The sequence below is a fragment of the Arvicanthis niloticus genome, chromosome 4, assembly GCF_011762505.2.
Source record: "Arvicanthis niloticus isolate mArvNil1 chromosome 4, mArvNil1.pat.X, whole genome shotgun sequence".
Classification (NCBI taxonomy): Eukaryota; Metazoa; Chordata; class Mammalia; order Rodentia; family Muridae; genus Arvicanthis; species Arvicanthis niloticus.
In genome coordinates, this window is record NC_047661.1 from 72,492,071 (window position 1) to 72,509,902 (window position 17,832).

General features: G+C 41.0%; 1 protein-coding gene across 1 annotated transcript; it reads right to left on the reverse strand.

Annotated features, from left to right (window-relative positions):
• Positions 1-4,753: 4,753 nt before the first annotated feature.
• Positions 4,754-5,851, reverse strand: LOC117707567 (TD and POZ domain-containing protein 3-like). Its single transcript, XM_034500969.1, is given in 1 exon segment — positions 4,754-5,851. A coding segment is annotated over 1 exon segment (1,098 nt).
• Between the last annotated feature and the right edge of the window lie 11,981 nt (positions 5,852-17,832).

Below are 17,832 nucleotides of genomic sequence, written 5' to 3' on the forward strand. Positions count from 1 at the left end.
ACAGCTTAACTTAAGAAACATGTACTTTTCTTTAACTCTGTAAGACATTTAAGAGCTCATGTTGGGTTGCCTAGACTCCACGGCAATGCCACAGCAGATTTGTATACCAGGCAGATTATAAGCCTCACAGTAACAATTGGCCAAACAATCTTATTCTTTATATCATCAAAATAGTAATACCTTGAGACAATAATTTGATATTTCTAGAGAGTGTGCAAGTCAAATTGCAAAAACTTGTTCTCTGTGTCCTCAATTTTTTCATAATGTTGTTAATCCTTGAGGATTTATACATAATTAATTATAGCAAGTGGATGTTACTCATTTCTGATTTTGGAAAATTAAAACATGTACATGTAAATTGACACCTTTTCAGGCTTTCTAGTTGCAACTGCTTTAAAAGGAGAAGCAACTAAAAATGTAATTAATTACTGCCTACATTATCTTTCTATGCTTGGTGTTCCATATCAGATTAAGAGAAAATATGGAACTGGCTATTGCAGTTAGACATTTGAGATGTTTTGTTGACAATTTAATATTACCCATATTACTGAGATTCCTTATAATCTTCAAGGACAAGGTATTGTGAAACAGGTATTGTGGAACTTTAAAATAATATCTTCATAACTCTCTGAGTGTGGATGGAGCAGCTACTGTTGCTTCTGCCCTGGTTTTGCAAGAAACTCAAAAAAAAAAAAAAAATTGGCTTTAAAAAAAAAACAAAGAGTGGGAGTTATACCCCCAGAAGGGGTCTCCTAGAAATATTCTCCATCATGCTTTGTTGTTCTCAATTTTCTAAATCTGGATGCTCATGGCAAATCTGCTGCCGATCACCTCTGGCACCCTAAGACTATAAAAATTATGCCACAGTTATATGGAAGGACCTTTTTACCTTTAAATGGAATGGCCTAGATTCAGTTCTCATATGGGGCCGAGGATTGATATGTCTGTTTGATACCAAAGAAGGCGCGGCTAGATGGCTGCTAGAAAGATTGGCGAAACAGATACCTCCACAAAGCCAGACCCAACTGTAGATAAAATGGATAACAATTGAAATCCAGGGAAGCGAAATCTCCCTGAGAATCCCCTTCTTTTTTCCTTTCCAGATAAAAATGAGCCACCCATGGTATCTGCTGTTGGAAATTCTGATCCTGATGCAGGCCTCGGGACTTGTACTACTCAGAATCTTGTCCATTGACAAGGACATCAAACAGCTAGAGATTGGCATCAGAGAAAAATCTCTCATCTGCTTTTCCTTCAGCAAGAGGGGCTCTGTGCCACCCCCCAAGGAGGAATGCTGTTTTTATACTGACTGACTAAACTGGGGTAGTTAGAGATAGTGTGGTCAAGATCAGAAAGAGATTAGAATGTCAGAAGAAACAGTGAGAACAAGAAAAACTAGTTTTCTGCTTCTCCTTGGCTTAACTTCTCCCTTCCATCCTGGGCCCTGTGATCAGTCCCTTTCGCCTTTTGGCTTTCCACCTGTGGGCCTTTAACAGACTCACTGGCTTTATAAAACAACACATTGACTCCTTGGCATCTAAACATCTAAAAGTACATTATCATAGATTTGATTCGGCTGATAGAGGCTTGGCTGAGCCTTGTGTTGACACATCTCCTTTAGGAGCTGCATAGAACTCAGATCTATGCACCTTGGTTCTGCATGGCAGAACATAACGTGGGTACCTGCAAGGGGTGCGTGACAAGGTACTGCAGGGGGAGGACCCAAATTGTCTGCTTCTGAGTCCCCTGAAAAGCAAACCTGATTGCATAGAGGTTGGTGTTGATTTCTTGTGTCTCAAAGCAGCCGACTAGGACTCTCAATATCCTACATGGCCCATGAAATAAATAACCCTCTCCTCCCCCAAAAGACACCATTACAAATGATACTGGGAGGATCAGGTCAATGCTTTCCCCCTCTGGTCAATGCCCATTTATCTGCCAATGAGATTTCTTAATGTCCGAATTTGCCTGCCAGCCTAGCTTAAAATTGTTAAAAGGGAGCAGATGCCAGGAGCCAAACCCAGGAAATTACCTGCTGTTTTAGAAAGTCTAGTCAGTACAAGGTTAAGAAAGGACATTCATAGGTCTCAGGTCCCAGGAACCCAAAGAACGTCTGGCATTTCCTTGGAGAAGATTATGACAGTGGGATGCTCTAGGGTGATAAGATTATGACAGTGGGAAAGTCTTAGACAGTAAGGATTCCATAGTAAGATAGCCCTAAACAATGACCCTCGCCCTAACTTCCCGGTTTGCTGTGTCTTTATAACCTGCCCCCAAAATTAAAGTTTCAGAGCTTGATCAGAACCCAGACTTGCTCTCATTTTTTGTGTCTCTTGTCTTTTCATGGAGCCTGATGTTTACTTGTCTGTAGCAGTCAAAGGTAGTTGGTATGTCTAGGTTGGGTGTTGGGTTACACCTCTGATTGTATGGGCACCTTGTTATTGATCACTACCAAATATATAAAGCCTTTGGATTATTTAAGATTAGAGTGTAATCTTCTTACTGGACCAGCATGGATGGTAGGAAGGTCTGGGCAATGCCCAGCAATGGGGAGACAGCATGGAAGATTGACAGATCCATCTCCCATGCTGGCATCTCATGGGTGGCAGGGCTGGTGTCTCTGGCTGGCTGTTTCTAGCTGTGGCACACACGTGGCCTCTGGCCATGTGGTTGAGCTAGGCAGAGGCTTCCCAGCCTAGACAGTCGGCTTGCCCAGAGGTCCCTTTTAAATAATTATTACAACATACAGGCAATTTCTATTCTTCCCTGTCAGGATTTGTCCGTGAGTTTTAGTGAGTACATTCTGGAGTTGGGGCCACAAATTTATAAAAAAAATTAGGAGGAGGGAGCTTAAAAATGAATTGTGTAGCACTCACAGCAGATGTAGGCAGGGAGAAAGGAATGGCTGCTGGGGATGGAGGCTGGGTATTGGGCTGAGATGGAGTAAGGAATGTTGGGGGAGAAGTGTTTGTGATCCATTAGCATTGGTGCATTACAGGAAACAAAAAGCACAGCAGATCTCCTGCTATAGAGCTGGAAATGAGAATGGGGAAATAGTAAGTGGGGGAGCAAAGAGAGAGGTGTGGATATGCCTTTAGACTTCTGATACCATAGAAAGAGTAGCACTTGTGTTAGGTGTTAGGAAGGTGCAGTCCTGGCTTGAAGGTTGTGACAGAGCAAAGAGTGGGGGGAGGGAGGTTAGAAGGGAAAGATCTGTGGGATCCACAGGATATGGGAAGAATATAAGCTATTCACAGCATGATTCCTAACAGTAGCAACATTGCAGTTATGAAGTAGCCACAAAGTAATTTAATGATTCATTGGCCGCAACATGGAGAAATGTATTAAGGGGGCACAATATTAGGAAGTTATAGAACCACTGGCCTAGGAAGCATGAATCAATAATGAGTCAATCCCTACTAATATCAAAACACATAAAAGATTTATGCATGCCTTGACCTGCCGGGAGCCAAACCCAGGAAATTACCTGCTGTTTTAGAAAGTCTAGTCAGTACAAGGTTAAGAAAGGACATTCACAGGTCTCAGGTCCCAGGAACCTAAAGAACATCTGGCATTTCCTTGGAGCTGATTATGACAGTGGGATGGTCTAGGGTGATAAAATTATGACAGTGGGATTGTCTAGGGTGATAAGATTATGACAGTGGGAAGGTCTTAGACAGTAAGGATCCCATAGTAGGATAGCCCTAAGCAATGACCCTCGCCCAAACTTCCCGGTTTGCTGTGTCTTTATAACCTGCCCCCAAAATTAAAGTTTCAGAGCTTGATCAGAACCTCAGACTTGCTCTCATTCTTTGTGTCTCTTGTCCTTTCATTCGTTCGTCCCCTTCCCTAAGGTCTCGTGGAATCCCCGAGGGCCGGGGCATTGACCCACAAACACTTCTCTCCCAGAAGGAGTAGGATCCCCCTCCCCCAACTTTGGCCTACTCTTCTCACTTGTCATAAAAGCATTATGGAGGAGTTCTCATTTGCCAACATTAAACTCCAAGAAAGAAACCATGTGTTTCTAATACTGGAAGGAAAGTGAGGGGGCTGCACACACATCCACAGCTGAGCTTGGCTGATTGGACTACACTTGACTACTCTGAACATAAACATCTCTGGAAAGCACAGACTGATTTCAAAAGTTTTACTCATATTATATTTTATTTGGATAAGGTTTTATCTACAGAGTGGTTTGTGGCCATAGGGACCAAAAGAGGATCTCAGATCCTCTGAATCACCACTTACAGGTGGTTGAAAACTCCCCTGTGTGTGCTTGTTACTTAGAGTTCTTTGAGAGAGTAGTAATTGTTTTGCAGCTGAGTTCCTACAAACTGAGTCTTTAAAAAGAATGTCTTCATTGTCTTTCCTTCTCTGATGAGTGAACACTCATGTTTGATTTCTCCTTTCCTCTGGCCCCAGTCATCTCTTCTTCTCAGTCCAATGCAGACATGTTTCTCCAGAGAACTTAGTTGGGCTTTGCTGAGGGTCAGCACCTAAATTAAATCCCAGTTTTCAAGACATCAGACAAAAACCAAACAAGAACATCAACAGGGTGGATGTCCAGTAGAATATCCTAGACAGCAGTGCTGACCTTGTCCCACCGGCCAGCCTAACATATTACAGCTGTTTCAAATCCCGAGCCACCATGCTGCGTTCTCCAGATTCACTGTAAATGCTCTTGGAACACCATTCTCTAACCAGAAGTCATTGGTAACCTCACTGGTTGTTGCTCTTGGAAGAGAGATGTAGGTCATAGCTGGCTAGCTACTGAGAGGACTTTAGGCTCCAAGAAAGGACACTGTGTAGAAGCCAGAAAGTGGAATGCCTCAGCCACCAAGTGGGGATGTGACTCCACCATTGACTTCCACCCTGAGGTCTCAGAGACCTCAGAAGCATGAAATGAAATGAAATCCAGTGCCTGAGTCTTCAGTTGCTCTGTGCTGTGAAGGTCAGCCAGAATGAGAGCCTGTGCAGCATTCTCCACAGAGAGGTTCCTGCAGAGGGCATCCTCACACATGACCTTCAAACCCTCCAGGCCATACTTGTCAGCAGCTGCCAGCACACCAGTGGCCATGGAGTGGCTTTGTAGTTGTGGCACCTTCCCAGTGTAAATGAAGCCCATCATCTCCATGAAGACTTAGGGATCCAGGTCTTGGATCTCAACATGGTTCGTTAGGCTTTCTTTCATTTCATGTTCAAACATGGCTCTGAAAACTGGAGATCGAGCTGCTAGGATGGCCTTGTGAGCCCTGAATTCATGGCCACCTACCAACAGGCAGCAGTCTGTGAATAGAGATTTCTCCCATAGCTCCCCTAGGTCATCTGTCTACCTGTTCCTCAAATCCTTGTTTGCAAGTGTCATGTTCTGTCTTGGCATACTAAAAGAAGCTCCTACTATGCTCACCTTGCAGCAGAGGGTGAGCTGGTCTTGAGGGAGAAGCCAATCCAGATTGGAGAGAATCTGATCTCGAAGAATGAACTTTTTGAATCCCCTGTGTTGGTATTGCAGAAAGCTTACAACTTTGGGGCTCTTCATACATTGATATTTCTTTCCTTGAGAATTTATGATCCAGAACTCGAACTTTGCCCAAACCGGTCTCTCTGGACAGCTGACCAACACCAAGTAAACTGACAGGTAATCTTTGCTTTCATCATCAACCCTGTTTGGATATACTCTCAAACAGAATGCCACTTTGTCACTGGCCTCTACTGAGAACACTAGGCTAGTGATGTTTCTCAGAATTGCCCCCATGCAAAATGAAAAGTTGCTAATGGTCCATTTGTAACCGAATTTCTTAACATTGGTCTGTGTGGAGCCCCACCTCTTGGCTTCCGAGTCCCTTGACATTTCTGCTGGAGGTAGTTTGGGTTTTAAAGTTGATCTGAAAAGAACTATATGTTATTTACCCTTCATCCTCTTGGATACAATTATAGATACACTTTAGATTTTAGTTTCAATTTGTCCTAAATTCTCATTCTCTCTCTCCATCTCTCTCTTTCTCTCTCTCTCTCTGTCTCTGACATTCTTTCTGTCTCTCTCTGTCTCCTTATCCCTCTGTCTTTTCCTCTCTCTCTGTCTGTCTTTCTGTCTCTGATATTCTCTCTCTCTATCTCTCATTTTATGTCTGTAACATTCACTCTTTCTATCACTCTGTGTTCTGCTTCCTGTCTTCTCTCTCTCTCTCTCTCTCTCTCTCTCTCTCTCTCTCTCTCTCTCTCTCTGTGTGTGTGTGTGTGTGTGTGTGTGTGTGTGTGTATGTATTTGTGCGTGGTCTCTGTGTGTTTGTGCTTATTGAATCTTAGGTTAATGATAACTAGTTTTGGCTATTCTATACAACCTTGGAAGAGTTTGGAAATTTTTATACACTCTCATTTTAAGTGTTCTGTATTGGTCAGGGTCCCATAGAGAAAGTACAGAATGAATTCTCTTTATAAATAGAAAGAGGATCTATAAGAATAACATACAGGCTGAGGTCCAGCTATTATAACAAGGCTAAAACCAGTACTTACTTAGTCCACAAGGTTTGAAGTCTCAGGAGTTCTTCAGTATATGCTGGAATTCTGAAGAATTCTGGCCTAATGTCAGTGAAAATTGGGCTTGCTGGGAAGATGAGAGGGAGCAGTGATAGTTACCAAACTTCCTTCATCTATGTGCTTATATAGGCCTCCAGCATAAGGTGTGGCCCAGTTAAGGGTGTGTCTTCTAGTCTCCAGATCTGGATTAAAGGTGTTTGTTTCCTGCCTCAAGAGTCAGATTAAAGGTGTGTGTATTTCTCTATTTGATCAGGATCTGTCTACTTCAATTTAAGGGAAAAAAAATTAAAAGATGAGACCTCCAGTTCTCTACATTACTTAAGTCCACAGGTAATACAGACAGGAAGAATAGCCATCACCAGGGTAGTTTGCACACTAGGGTCAATGTTCCATAAATACAGGGATCATGTCAATCTCTGCACAGCTATTGCTTACCCTTGTGCTGGTCTTACACTGATTCCTGCCATAAACATGATCAGGGAATGTGTGTTTCTCTTAACTGGTCAGAAATCTGAGTGTTCACAGGATGGAGGACAGGTTGAAGAGCTCCTATATGGTGGACAAGGAAGCAGATCCCAGAGCCTCTGAAAGTGGCTTTCCTTTTTCTTGTGTGTTATTACATTTAGACCCACAGACTTTGTTTTCACTCCTCCCAATTTGGTTGGTGGTCTAGTACTTCCCCTCAGAAAATCCTCCTTAGAAATTTTTTTAAGAATCACTTAATGGTGTGACTCTGGAATATCCTAAATGCTTCTCAGTTCATCACTTTAATTGGCAGGATTCAGCTTCTCAATACCTCTTACACTGCATTCTTCACTGATGAGTTCTGTGATTTTCAGACTTGGACTGAAAATTTCCCTTCTGAAAAGGGAGAATGTATTCCATTTTCCAAGGGCTGGACATATATTCAAGAAATCTCAAAAGATTAGAGTTTGTTATTACTGACCTCAGGTAAAATGTTGTGTAAGACTCTGCTTACATCTCTCATTTCTCCAGTTCTTCATGTCTTAGACCTACAGTCTATAAGACACATAAAGAACTACAGTGATTCAATCAACTCAGCCACTCCCAGTTCTCCTGTATGTCCTGTTCCAATGCTGCTCACCCTTCAGGATAAATCAACAATTGGTTTTGATTTTTTACTTTTCCTTAGAATTATTGCTACTATTAGTATCACTGATTTTTCAACAAGTTATTTTAAGACCTCGGTTGGAGTAACTCCAGCCTCAGGTCAGAGTTCTTGAAAAACTGGAATCACATCTTTCACAGTTTCTAGAAACTGGTATCTCAACTGAAGATGACTTAATCAGACTTACTGCCAAATATGACCTAGCACTTGTCTTTCTAGTGTGTTTATTCTAAAACTATTATTAATCTGTATTTATTGTCACCTCTGAAGATTTGTTTCTCCACATGGCAACCATCCTAGGCCAGGAAGCTTGTAGTCTTTGTTAAAGCTATTCTAGGCTTAGAATTCTATTAGCATCCGAGACTTATATCTGAATAAGCTCACTTTTTCCTAGTTCTTTCTGAGTTCTAGCTGGGTGATTTAAAACACCTCTCTAGCTGAGCAGTGGTGGCACACGCCTTTAACCCTAGCACTTGGGAGACTGAGGCAGGCGGATTTCTGAGTTATAGTGTGTGTGTGTGTGTGTGTGTGTGTGTGTGTGTGTGAGAGAGAGAGAGAGAGAGAGAGAGAGAGAGAGAGAGTATGTGTGTGTTTGTGTATCTCAGAAAATTGAATATGAAAAAGCCAAGTGATCTATGTAAAAAATGATACTGTCTAGTTTCCTGTCAACTTGAATCAAGCTAGAGTCATCAGAAAGAAAGGTGCCTCAGTTGAGAAAATGCCTTTATGAGATCCAGCTATAAGGCATTTTCTCAATTAGTGATCAATGTGAGAGGGCCCATTGCATCATTGGTGGTAGGACTGGTGAGCCTGGGTTCTATAGAAAAGTAGATAGAATGAGCCATGTAGAAGCAAGGCAGGAAGCACCATCCCTCCATGGCCACTTCATCAGCTTCTGCCTCTAGGTTCCATATCTCTTTGAATTCCTGTCCTAAATTCCTCCAATGATGGATTATAATCGGGAATTATAAGACAAATAAACCTATCCTTCCCAAGTTGATTTTGGGTCATAGAGATTTACCTCAAAATTAGCAATCCTAAACCAATAGGTACATGTCTAAATGGAGGAATGATTTTGAATCAAACATCAGAGGCCTTCTAGAGCATTATCTGTTGGCAAAGGGTTATCATCCCTATCCTCTGTTGATTTGAATTTAGTAGTCCAATGCCAGTCTTTGCCCCACCTTCTGCATATTCCAGAAGGCTGAGGTCTTTTCTTTGGGATATTTCTAGGAAAACAAACAAAACAACAACAAAATCATTGTTTCTAGGAATGCCTTGCCTACAATCCATGTTCAAATGACCTTGCTTACCACAATTAAAATATCTGTCGTTTCGACTTTTTGTAATACAATTTAAAACGAATTCTATCAAATTAGCTTCATAAACACGAGATCCAACATCAGCTGTATCTCTAATCCATTCTTCTACTGGTGTTCATCTTGCCTTTAAATATCTAATCCCACTTTTGCATTCTGAATTAGCATTTTCAAAGCCAAAGATTTAATCACTATTTTTTGACTCCTGGATCTAATACTATTCTATTTACAGCTAAAGTCAATGTTTGCAAAATCAGTAAAGGTTTTTTTGGTGGCTATGTACAATTTTAGTAAATATCACAGAGCTCTTTCCTGACTCATCAATTTTGTCCCAAGCATATAAAGCAGCTAAACTACACATTCTGACTTTCTATTTCTCAGAACTAGAAATGTCTGAAACAAGTCAATTTCATTAAAAACCACCCCCATGTTTAGCCAATCAGGACCTGCCAGAAGCTGCCCACCACCACCCAGTCTAAGTCAAGCATAAGCTCAAAATAGTAAATCAGCAATGATTCCAAAGGACCACAAAACTTCCCAGAAACTTGACACCCATAGTCACTCCTAGCTCTGAAGACAGAGCCAGCCAATCAAGGGAAGTCAACATTTCCCTACAGTAAGAGGCTTTAAATTCACCCTGTAAAACACACACCTCTATTTTCTTCCCTACATATGACAGTCCCCTGCATGATGGAAAGCCCACATACACAAGGAAACTGAACAATGCTCTACTCAATGATAATTTGGTCAAGGAAGAAATTAAAAAAAAGAAATTAGAGATGTTTTCTAATTTAATGGAAATGAAGGCTCTGAAGAAAGAAATTGAAGTTCTCAGAAGATGGAAAGATCTCCCATGCTCATGGATTGGCTGGATTAATATAGTAAAAATGGCCATCTTGCCAAAAGCAATCTACAGATTCAATACAATCACCATCAAAATTCCAACTCAAGGATGGTTTGGGGTTGGCATTCATTCTACAGCCAAGAAAAAAAGCCAGGTTCAGGACTAAGTGTTTTAGTTAGGAGAGATGACAGAGGTTCTGGTTTGTCAACACAATGATGGACTGGGTATTAGGACTATCTTGTACCTCACTGGTACAAATTGGTATAATTATGCTCTAATTGTATTTTTAGAGAAAACTTTTATTTTAACAGGAAGGGTGATGTGTAGGAGGAGCTAAGGTGAGAGGAAGAGAAGGAGTAAGGAGAGGAGGAGAAGAAAGAGAGGAGAAGCTAGGTGATGAGAGAGAGAAAGGGGGGGGGCATGGAGGCAGATGCTCACATGTTTCCACCAGTCAAAGATAGTTGATATATCTCGATTGGGTATTGGGTTACACTTCTGATTGAGCATTACCAAACTTATAAAGCCTTTGATTAACATTTAAAAATATATATAATAACAAAAAGGAAAAGGGTGCATGGGATAGGGGTTTTCTAGGGAGGGGAATTGGGGAAAGGGGATGGCATCTGAAACATAAATAAAATATCCAATAAAAAATTCCAACTCTATTCTTCATAGAGATGAAAAGATAAATTTGCAAATTCATTTGGAATAACAAAAAACCCAGGATAGCCAAAACTATTCTCAACAATAAAAGAACTTCTGGGGGAATCACCATCCCTAGCCTCAAGCTGTACCACAGAGCAATAGTGGTAAAAAAAAAAAACAAAAAAAACCCTGCATGGTGAGGTAACCCAGTCACAAAAGGACAGACATAATATGCACTCACTGATAAGTGGATATTAGCTCAAAAGCTCCCAGTACCCAAAACGCAACTCACAGACCACATGACATGAAGTTTATAAAGAAGGAAGACTAAAGTGTGGGTGCTTTATTCCTTCTTTGAAGGAGTAACAAAATACTCATGGGAGAAAATATGGAGACAAAGTGTAGAACAGAAACTGAAGGAGGGGCTGCCTGGAGACTGCCCTACCTGGGTATCCATCCCATGTGCAGTCAAGAATAGCAGACACTGTCGTGGATGCCAGGAAGAGCATGCTGACAAGAGCCTGATATAGCAGTCTCCTTAGAGGTCTGCTAAAGCCTGACATATACAGAGGCAGATGCTCACAGCTAACCATTGAACTAATCAAGGGGTTCCCAATGGAGGAGTTAGAAGACTGAAGGAGCTGAAAGGGTTTGTGGCCCCATGAGGAGAGCAACAATGCCAACCAAGCAGAGCTCCCAGGGTCTAAACCACCAGCCTGGAAGCACATAGCCAGAGACCCATGGCTCCAGCTGTCTATGTAGGGGAGGATGGCATTGTTGGGCACAGGTGAAAGAGGAGGTCCTTGGTCACATGAAGGCTGGATGCCCCAGTGTGGGGGAATTTGAGGGTGGAAAGGTAGGAGTGAGTAGGTGCATAGGAGCACACCCTCACTGAAGCAGGAGGAGGGGGGATGTTCTGGGGGGGGGGTCTGTGGGGTGAAATGGAGAAAGGGGATAATATCTGAAATATAAATAAATACCCGATTTAAAAAAGAGAAATTCTCAGTTCTCAGACATTTCCATTTTTCTCAATTGTGAATTCTCTATTTACATATTGGCTATATATGGATATATTTTCATTTTCTACATTTAGTCATTCAGTTTTACCAACTTCATTTGTTGAAGAGGTTGTCTGTTTTGCATTGTGTAGTTTGGGCTTTTTTTTCCTTAGCAAAAAATTAGTTTTTTATATGGTTGTTGGTGTCTGTCTGGATATTGAATTTGATAACACTGATCATTGGGTCTGTTTTTATGATAATGCCATATTGTTTCTGTTACTACAGCTATATATCTTGAGATCTGGAATGGTGAGAGTTCCTGCAGTTCTCTTACTGTTCAGGTTTGGTTTCACTCCCTTGGTTTTTCTTGTGTTTTCTTTTGAAGGTGACATTTGTCCTTTCAACATATTTGAAGAGTTACATTGGATTTTGGTGGAAATTGCATAGAATTTGTAGACTGCTTGTGGTAGGATGACAGTTTTTTGCTATGTTAATCCTAAAAGATGGGAGATCTTTCTGTTTTCTGAGATCTTCAGTTTGTTTCTTCAAACACTTGAAGCTCTTATCATATGAGACTTTCACTTGTTTGGTCAGAGTTAGCACAAGGTATTCTATATTGCCTGAGGCTATTGTGAAAGTTGTTGTATTCCTCATTTCTTTCTCAGCCTGTTTGTCCTTTCTATATAGATGGGCTGCTGAGTTTGTTTGTAGTTACTCTTGTTTTCAGCTACTTTGCTGAAAGTGTTTCTCAACTGTAGGAGTTCTCTGGTGGAATTTTATGGTCACCTATGTTTTCTATCATATCATCTGCAAATAACATTTTGACTTCTTCCTTTTCAATTTGTGTCCCCTTGGTCTCCTTCACTTTTCTTAGAGCTCTACATAAGACTTCAAGTATTGTATTAAATAGGTAGGGAGGAAGTCCACAATCTTGTCTTCATCCTAATTTTACTGGAATTGTTTTGATTTTCTCAACATTTCAGTTGATACTGTCTATGGTTATGTTCTAAACTGTGTTCTTTATATTTAGCTACATCCCTTGTATCCCTAATCTTTCCAGGACTTGTGATATCAAGGGTTGCTGGATGTTGTCAGTCTTTTCTACATGTAATAAGATTACCGTGTGGTTTTTTCTTTCAGTTTATTTATATGGTCGATTGCATGTATTGATTTTTGTCTACAGAACCATCCCTGCATCAATGGGATGAATTGACTTTATTCTAGTAAATGACCTTCTTGATGTGGTCTTGGATTTGGCTTGCAAATACTCTATTGATTGTTTTTACATCTGTGTTCATAAAGGAAATAGGTCTGTAATCCTCTTGCTTTACTGAGTCTTTGTGTGATTTTTGGTATCAAGGTAAGAGTGGCCCTCTACAATGTATTGAGAAGTATTTCCTCTATTTTGATTTTGTGGAATAATTTAAGAAATGTTGATGTTAACTCTTTTTTGACATTGTGGTAGAATTCTGTGTTAAAGTCATCTTACCATGAGAATTTTTTCCCTTGTAGAGGAGTGATTTTAATGGGAGGTTCTATTTCACTAGAGGGTATGAGTCTCTTTAATGGCTTATCTGACCTTGATTTGATTGTGGTATGTGGGACCTATTGAGGAAATTATCCATTTCTTTTAGAGATCCCAATTTAATGGAGTACAGGTTTTTAAATATGTCCTTAGGATTCTCTAGATTGCTTTGGTGTCTGTTGTTCTTTCCAGTTTTTTGTTTGCTTGCTTGTTTGTTTGTTTCTAATTTGTTTAATCTGTATCTACACTCTCCAACTATTATTTAATTTATATAAGGGTTTGCTGATCGTACTGATTTTCTCAAAGAAACAACTCATTGTTTTACTGACCCTTTGTATTGTTTCTTTCTTTCTGCTTTATTGATTTCAGCCTTGAGTTTGATTATTTCTTTTTGTCTATGCCTTTGGGTGTAGGCAGTTCTTTGTTTTCTTTGGGAGGATGGATTTTTGTAAGGTAGAAGTGTCAAAGACACCACTAATACAGGGCTCACAGAATCAACTAATTTAACCTAGTCCCATGGAGGATCACAGTGCCTAAACAGACAATCAGGGACCCTAAATGGGTTGAGACTCTAGGCCCAGTGTGTGTGTGTGTGTGTGTGTGTGTGTGTGTGTGTGTGTGTGTGTGTGTTATGGTTGAGGATTCTGCAAGGAAGCCAGTCATAAAGACTGTGAATGTCTTCATTCACAAGGACTCCACAGAATGGCATTAAGCTCAGTAGCCCTCAGTTGGGACCAGGGGATGTTTATACTTAACCTGTGTGGGAGAAGAAGCTTACCAATTTGCTGGTGTTTGGATGGATAGGTCTAGGAAATGATCTGTTGGCTGGAAAGTTGATGTGACAGCAGGAGATGTTAACATGTGAGTTTTAAATTCTGAGTTGTAACACCAATGTTGTGTTTTATAAGAAGAAATACAGGATATGTTTGTTAAAGCCAGGTATGGAAAAGGTGGGAATGTTGCCCTGGTGGGCCCATGCTGAGGCATCCCTTCCCACTGAGGTACCAGCCATATGACAGGTTTAGTATAGAACAAAGTTTATTGAGAGCATGGAAAGGAGAGTAGAGTAGTGATGAGAAGAAAGGCAGAGAAAGAAAAGAGGTGAAGGGATTTAGGGGAGCCTGGATTTTTTTCTCTTAAACCAATATTGGCATCTAGACAGAAAATTTTAGAGAGACACAAGTTTTCAACATCATAGAAGATGCAATTTTGGAGAAATTAATACTTGAATCTAAAAAGTATTTCTAATTGTATCCTATAAGGTTAAGAGTAAATAATTTCTAGTTCTTTTCAGGTTCCAGTTTTACATCCAAAGTACCTCAACCAGAAATGTTAGGGCACCTGGAACCCAAGAGCTGGGACTACACACAGAACAGAGATCATGACTTCTGCTACAAATGGATCATTAGCAACTTCTCTTTTTTGTTGAGGGAATGGGGGAATGTATTACAAGCCCAGTGTTCTCATCAGAGGCCAATGATGAAGTGGTATGGTGTTTGAGAGTACATCCAAACAGGATTGATGAAGAAAGCAAGGGTTACCTGACACTTTACATGATGTTGCTCAGCTGTGAAAAGACCAATTTTGGCAAAGTTTCACTTTTGTATCTTAAATGCCAATGGGGGAAAAAGCAATAAATCAAAGAGCCTAGGTGTCTGTAGTTTACTGCCCTACCAAGCCTTTGGATTCAAAAAGTTCATCCATCGAGATTTCCTTTTGTCTCAAACCCATTCACTATTACTGGACGACAGACTTACCCTCCTCTGCAATGTGAGAGTGCAAAAAGATTCCTTAAGCATTTCTGGACAGGACACAAGACCTGCAATCAATATTCCAAGGAGCACATTGGCAGATGACCTAGGGGAGCTGTGGGAGAATTCCCTCTTCACAGACTGCTGCCTGTTGGTAGGTGGCCAAGAATTCAGGGCTCACAAGGCCATCCTAGCAGCTCGCTCTCCAGTTTTCAGAGCCATGTTTGAACATGAAATGAACGAAAGCCTAAGGTCTCCAGTTTTCAGAGCCATGTTTGAACATGAAATGAACAAAAGCCTAAGGTACCACACTGAGATCCATGACCTGGATCCCCAAGTCTTCGAGGAAATGATGGGCTTCATTTACACTGAGTTGGCTCCACACCTCCACAGCCACTCCATGGCCACTGGTGTGCTGGCAGCTGCTGACAAGTATGGCCTGGAGGGTTTGAAGGTCATGTGTGAGGATGCCCTCTGCAGGAATCTCTCTGTGGAGAATGCTGCACACACTCTCATCCTGGCTGACCTCCACAGTACAGAGCAGCTCAAGACTCAGGTCCTGAATTTCATTTCAGTTCATGCTTCTGAGGTCTCTGAGACCTCAGGGTGGAAGTCAATGGTGGAGTCACATCCCCACTAGGTGGCTGGAGTATTCAACTTCCTAGCTTCTGCAAAGAGTGTTCTCTGGTTCTCCCTCTCAAACAACTTAAGTGGTCCTTAAGACATGTTCACATAGGACCTGTCTTCCAACAGCAACAACCAGGGTGGTTACCAACATCTTCTGGCTACACTACTGTATTGCTGGAGCATTTACAGTGAATCTGAGAGAATGCAACATGGTGACTCAGGATTTAAAACAGCTGTAATATGTTAAAAAGGCAGGTGGGGAAGGACAGCTCAGGAGTTTGGGACACTCTACATCTATCCTGTTGATGGTTTTTTATTTTTATTTTTTTTTTGTTTTGTCTGATGACTTGGAAACTGGGATGCAATGTAGGTGCTGGGCCTAAGCCTAAGCACAGCCCAACTGAGTTTCATCAGAGAAAAATGTCTGCATTGGACTGAGCAGAACAGATGACCAAGATGAGAGGAAATGAGAAATCAAATATCAATCGTTATTCATCAAAGAAGAAAAAAACAATGGAGACTTTCTTTAAAAGACTCAGTTTTGGGGAACTCAGCTGCAAAAGCAATCATAACATCAGCTGTAGCCTTCCTTTCTGCCTGCCTATATCTCCTGTGAGTCCCAAAGACAATTGCTTTTTAAGCTCCCTCTCCCTCAGTCCTTGTTGTTATTTTTGCCCCTACATCCAGCATGCACTCACTGATAACTCACCGACCAATCCTGACAGGGAAGCATGGAATCTGCCTCCTTCAGTTCTTGTAGATCTACACTTACCAGTATAATCCCCAAAACTATAGAAAATCTTCTGGGGTAATCATTTTTTCTCTGTCTCCCTCAATTCGAAGGAGACAAAATAAGCAGATTCTGATGGAATCTCCTCCATACTTTGAACCCCTTTAGACTTCTGACACATCCTACTTCCTAAGTGTCACCTACCTATACTCAGAATCTTGAACCACCAGTGGTCAAAACCATTAGGTCCAAGAAAAAGTTCCTGCTTGACACCAGTTACTGCTGTTTTCAATTGTCAACTTTACTATATGTAGAATGGACTACAATCCAGAATTTATAAAGATTTTATAAAATGTAAAGAGAGGATTAAGACAAGTCCTAGTTGTACAGGACTTTAACTCCAGCATTCAGGAAACAGAGGTATGCATATCTCTGAGTTCAAGGTAAGTTTACAGAACAAGTACAAAGCCAGACAAACCTAGGCAATGAAAGATGTAATAGAAGAGAGGGCATGTTTCAGTCCCAGCAAAGAGCAACATTGGGCAGCTTGGGCCATGTTGCTCTAGGATAGAGTCAACTTTTGACCAAGATGTAGAGCTGTTGGCTCTACAGCACCAAGCCTTCCTACATGATGGCATGCTTCCACCATGATGGTAATGGACTGAACATCCAAAATGGAAAGCCAGCCCCAACTGAATGTGTGCCTTTATAAAAGAAGCTTGGTCATGATGTCTCTGTGAAGACATCCATAAAACCCTAACTAAGACAACATACGGCAATCACACTCTTCAACAATCCAGAGAGGAAACAGAAGAGAAGGAATTCTTGTATTCCTGCCCATTGGGATAAAACTTGCCTTTAACAACATCAACATGTTGGTGGCCAAAATACACGGCTTGAAACTAGAAAAGAATCCCAACACAGATTTATTAATTTAACAGGATGGCTGTCAATGACAGGTAAGATTCTGCACAGAGTCTTACAGACCTCAGACAGAATTGCATTGCTTTTGAAAATGTGTTTTCTAAGATGGGTAAGAAAAGCATTTTTATCAGAACAACCTAAGATAGACTCAGTCTTGTTCATGAAATAAAAAAGAGGGGATGGTGAAACCTGCTGAGGCTACTTGAAGAAATTTGGCAAGCAGTTGTCACTGAGCTCTCTGGAAGTAGGCTCGGATAAGAATATTCACATTTGGGCTAATACAAAGCTCAAGGTGAACTCAACCTAGGAATGGGTGACATTCCTTTTATCTTGGTCATCCTGACAAGCCCCTAGAAGCAGTGACCAGGGGACTTTATTTATTGCCTTGTTTGTTCTCTTTGTGTATTGCCTTGTTTAATTTCTTTGTCTTTGATCTAAGAACTGACCCTATTGATTGGATGTACCTAGAATGGTATAAAAAGTATTCTGGGTAAAAATGAGCCTAATTAAGCTTCAGAACTGGCTGGAATGATGTTATAATATTGTCTAATTGTCTTTTTCTTTTCAATCTAAACTCCCTCTCCTGAGAACCTGTTGACTGACTGAGCTGGCTTGGTCAATCTTACATCTGTCAGAATGGCCAAGGTCAGTGACACAAGGGACAGCTCATGCTGGCAAGGATGTACACACAGGAGAACAGTTCTCCATTGCTAGTAGAAATGCAAAATTTTCAGCCACTATATAAATCACTATGGTGGTTCCTCAGAAAGATAGAAATCAATTTACCTCAAGATCCACCAATA